This window comes from Phalaenopsis equestris, unplaced genomic scaffold (assembly GCF_001263595.1).
Source record: "Phalaenopsis equestris unplaced genomic scaffold, ASM126359v1 Scaffold216326, whole genome shotgun sequence".
Classification (NCBI taxonomy): Eukaryota; Viridiplantae; Streptophyta; class Magnoliopsida; order Asparagales; family Orchidaceae; genus Phalaenopsis; species Phalaenopsis equestris.
In genome coordinates, this window is record NW_018234956.1 from 1 (window position 1) to 4,433 (window position 4,433).

At 33.4% G+C, this 4,433-nt stretch overlaps 1 protein-coding gene across 1 annotated transcript; it reads right to left on the minus strand.

The window, feature by feature from the left end:
• Positions 1-2,351: 2,351 nt before the first annotated feature.
• LOC110037172 lies at positions 2,352-3,897 on the minus strand. Its single transcript, XM_020741755.1, has 2 exons — positions 3,553-3,897; positions 2,352-3,171 (listed from the first exon to the last, which is right to left on the minus strand). The coding sequence occupies exon 2, from the start codon at positions 3,126-3,128 to the stop codon at positions 2,352-2,354; it is 777 nt and encodes a 258-aa protein (XP_020597414.1). The 5' UTR covers positions 3,129-3,171; positions 3,553-3,897.
• Positions 3,898-4,433: the final 536 nt, after the last annotated feature.

Genomic DNA, 4,433 nt, shown 5'->3' on the forward strand with positions numbered 1-4,433 from the left:
AGAGAGAGAGAGAGAGAGAGAGAGAGGAAAAAAATATTAACAAAATAAAAGATCTTCCTCTATATCTCAGAGTTATCTTTGGACTATATGCATTTATCTTTTTATGATGCCATAGATGTGAGTGAATCTTCTCAAAAAAACAAAAAAATGTGGCTCCAATTTTCTTCTATTGGTATTTTTCTTATAAGTTATTTTTTCTATGTGTTTGTAATCTAGAATTCTCTTGAGCTAGCTTATTTTTTTTTCTCCAAAAAATACTTGTTTTAGATATATCAAAAGGAAAAGCTTTTAGTCATAATAGAAAGAAGCTCTAACATCATAGAAGAGAAGTGTAATAACAACAACAACAAATGTGTTTTCTTCTCCATGTTTAACCAATATCCTCATGGCAGGTTGTTTTGTTCCCCTCTAATCTATGGTGTATTTATTCTCTTATTTTTGTTTTTTTTTATTTTTTTCATGACTTATAATTATCATAATAGGTAGTTTTATTAATTTAAATAAATATCTATCTTGATGAATTAGCAAAGTTGCCTAAGGAGCCATTGGAGGTCTTTTTTTTTTCTGAGTCCAGATGTAAGAAAAGAAAAAATATTACGTTCGGAGTCCAAATGTAAGCTGCGTCTAGACAACAGCTGCGATTCATTGGAGGTTGTTTTTTTCTCCTCCACTCCTTCCGATGGATCGCAGCCATTGTAAGTTGTCCCTGGAAGTAATATTTTTTTCCAGAAATAAGCAGTACTTGTGGTATGACAACCTGTGTACTATAGCCCATTCCTATTTGTAACTACAAATCCATCTTGGAAGGTTTAATGGGCTATCTTAAAGCTACCAACAACCATGACACAACTAAAGCCGCCAGGATTGTTAAGCAAATGACTCATAAATGAGCAGATGCCCACCTAGGCCCATTAATCAAATGCGCTTATAAATAACTTATTTAATAAAAAGATGGTATTTACATAATGTGTAAATGATGAGAACATAACAATGTTCCTAGTTTAAAATGAGCATTATAAATGTAAATATCAAATTTTAGGTATTTGATATGTAAATACAAAGGAATTATGTGATATGTATGTAAATTCCCTTTAAGATTGATAACTCATTTCCTATTTGATAACCAAAATTAAGCCAATCTTTATTGTAATGTGGATTCTAACATTGACTTTATTAGATTTCATTAGTTATTCTCTTGTCCTAAAATGGTTTACCATTGTCTTTTGGACATACTTATAACACTTGGGAAGGCACGAACCAATGAAAGAAAAAAAAAATGTTTACATACATACCAACCAGTTCTCAAGTATTTAACATCTAAACTTTATTTTTTTTACATCTGTATCATCCAAATCTTTCATATCACATCAAAAATATAACTGTTCTTACTTTTAAAAATCAAAAGTCATGAACAAATGAAAGAAAGAAGTTGTGTTTACATGCATATTGCCAAATTCTTATGTATTTATGTACCTAACATCTAAACTTTATATATATATATATATATATATATATATATATGAGTGTGTGCTCTACGTCTCGGCTTATTAGTGCGCCCTTTGACGTAAGTCCTTCGGGTCGGGGGGTTCGAATCCCGTAGCACGGGCTCTTCAGATCAATTAAAGCACATTGGGTTTCGACCCAAATGAGGGAAACATTATTTGGTGAACCAAATAATTATTCCCTTTTAATATATATATATATATATATAAGTGTGCGTGTGTAAAAACACCGGTCTAAGTATTTGACATGTAATTACATATGAATTAAATGGTACATATGTAAACCATTCAAGAAAAGAATATAAAACTCAAATTACATATTCATAATCAACAATAACCCATTCTTACTTTCTTCTTCTGAAACCATTAAGTTAATAAATAAGCATCCATCAATTCTAAGGTTAAGCAACCATATAAAATAAAAGATATTCATTACTAATTAGAAAATAAATTTTTATTTCACAAATCTCACCTCCCACATTGAATAAATTAATTTCTAACCTTGCATCTATCTTCCCTCCGTCCCAGAAAATTATTATATCAGGACTCCTAATGTAGAGATGCGTTCGGAGTCCACTGATATGCAGATATGTGGCTTTAAGAAAACACGCGCGCTTTCTTGTGGTACGACCCGATAACACATGATAATATTCCTTCTGTGTTATTTCACATTATTCATGTGTTATTGTGGTGGTTTCATGTTTTATTGTGTTATAATAATACCAGGAATATTTCCAGAACACGGTAACACATGAATATCACCATAATAACACGTGAATAATTTAGAATAATACGGAAGGAATATTTTTTGATGCTAAAATAAATTTTTTTTTATTTTTTTATCTGATTTTACAGGACTCTCAGGCCCTCCCATTTCTCCACAATCTGGCTCAAAATCTCCTCCTCCTCCATTGTCAGATCTTCCATTGCTTGCTCAAGCTGAGCAACCAGATCTGGATGAAACGCATTCTCCTCACAACCATCACCACTTCTTTTTCCTCCCGGATGCTCAGAACTTCCATGCTTAGTCCTCACATGCGATCCATTAGACGTCGCTTGCCCTCCCTGCGTCAGCCAGTCTCTCAAGCTCCCTGTTCTCGCAAACCCCATCGCAGGCACTTTCAATGCCGCAAGCTCGGCGGCCATGAACTTCCTCCTCACTCCCTTATCGCCTTCGCCTTCTTGTTTCGCGGCTAGGGTTTCGTCTTGTTTGTCGACATCACACCTTGAACTTTCAGAACACTGTTTGATTGTGTTCAAGCTCTTTGAAGATCCTGTTTCTACTTCATCTTCATCTTCTAGACCAGCCAGCAACTCCCATGAATTGATTGTCTCTATGTTATTTTCAGATTCCTCGGCTTCGATTACAGGGTACGGAGAATTAAAGCTTTCTGTCTGTGTTGCATTATTATTTCTGATGGGAGAGGATTGTTTTGGGGATTCCTGTTCTTTGAGCTGTTTGGCTAGAGTGCTGGGAGTGCAGAGGAGAGTTATAAATTGGTGATCTGTTGCGTTCTTGGAGACTAGTATTTCTTCATACCCGCTTGTTTTCTTCTGTAAAGGTGCAATGAATTCTTCTCTGGTGCTTACCGACTTCGCTAAGCTTTTGGAAGAACCGCAGCCCATCTTAGCCAATCAGTAGATTGAAAGCAGTACAGAAATCAATCTCCTGCAATCGATTTGAGGTAATTAAACGATTATGTGGAGAGTGGAAATATAGATTACGATTATAAATTATCTTATAGCGATTCCTGAAAGAAGAATTTCTCTATTGGGGGGGGGTGTGGGGGGGGTGGGCAAAAAAGGAGTTGTTTTAAATATAAATTTGCAAAATTTAAGCTTTCTTTTTCCAAGCCCAGTGAAAAAATTAATTTTTTGACAATTTTAAACGAAAAAAATTAATTAGTACATGATTGAAGGATTACTAAGATTCAAATTGTATGTTAAATATCATGGAAAAAGGAAGGAAGAACACATCAAAATCAAAGCCACAATTCATAAAATTAGAGAAAAAAATGAAAGAATGGGAGCAAATCGATTGTTTCAATACCTTGTGATGGATTCATGAAATTCAAATTCTCTGTTTTTTTTTTCTCGAAATTTTCTTCAAACCTTCGCGTTCTGATTTCTTCCTCCTGCGAGTTAAAGTGGTGATCTAATACTTATAATAATAGAGACAGATAGTTTTCGAACAGATGAATAGGCGAGTTGGAAGGAGATGTCTTCTCTTTCTTGGGATATTTCTAGAATCTAAACCATGTCTTGAAATAAATATTTTACTCTATACCGTGTCAAATTGCTGCCGGCCTATCATGAATATTGAAACTTATACCCCACAAGTTTATAATAATAATAATAATACATTGATTTATTTCTTAAAAGGAGGGTTGAAGTTATCGTTAAGATAAGGGGATGTTTGATAGCATAGTTTTAATAGGATTTAATCATAAATTTAAGGTAAATTCAGTCAAACAACAAAAATGAAATTTGAATCCAACGTTCTATTAAATCAAATATTTTCGCATCTCATCTATTCTTCTCAAGTTCCACTTCTTTTAGGACGTAAATCCGGATTTATTTAATCTGATTGCGAGGCGGATTTAAGAATTTATTCTATCACGCTACGTGTGTCATCTCCATTGTCATCTTTCAATATAAATATGAATTTATTGGATTTACTAAATCATTTTTAACGTAAATTCGGATTGTAGCCAAACACCCCCTAAGTTGTTAATATTTTTTCGAAAAATCTATGAAATTGAATATCCTTCATTATCATTTAAAGAGACGAATAAATGCAAGAATAAGAATAAAAATAAATATAAATATTGCAGCATGGTCACATGCACATAAAACATGAGGTTTTTTAAGTTTTCATGTGTTGGTATCTTTCTCTCATTTTCTTCGGCTGGTCAGCATATCATTTTCTTG

What these genes read in the sequence shown, in the direction of transcription:
- LOC110037172 (XM_020741755.1), bottom strand. Translation starts at nt 3,128, where the DNA reads ATGGGCTGCGGTTCTTCCAAAAGCTTAGCGAAGTCGGTAAGCACCAGA.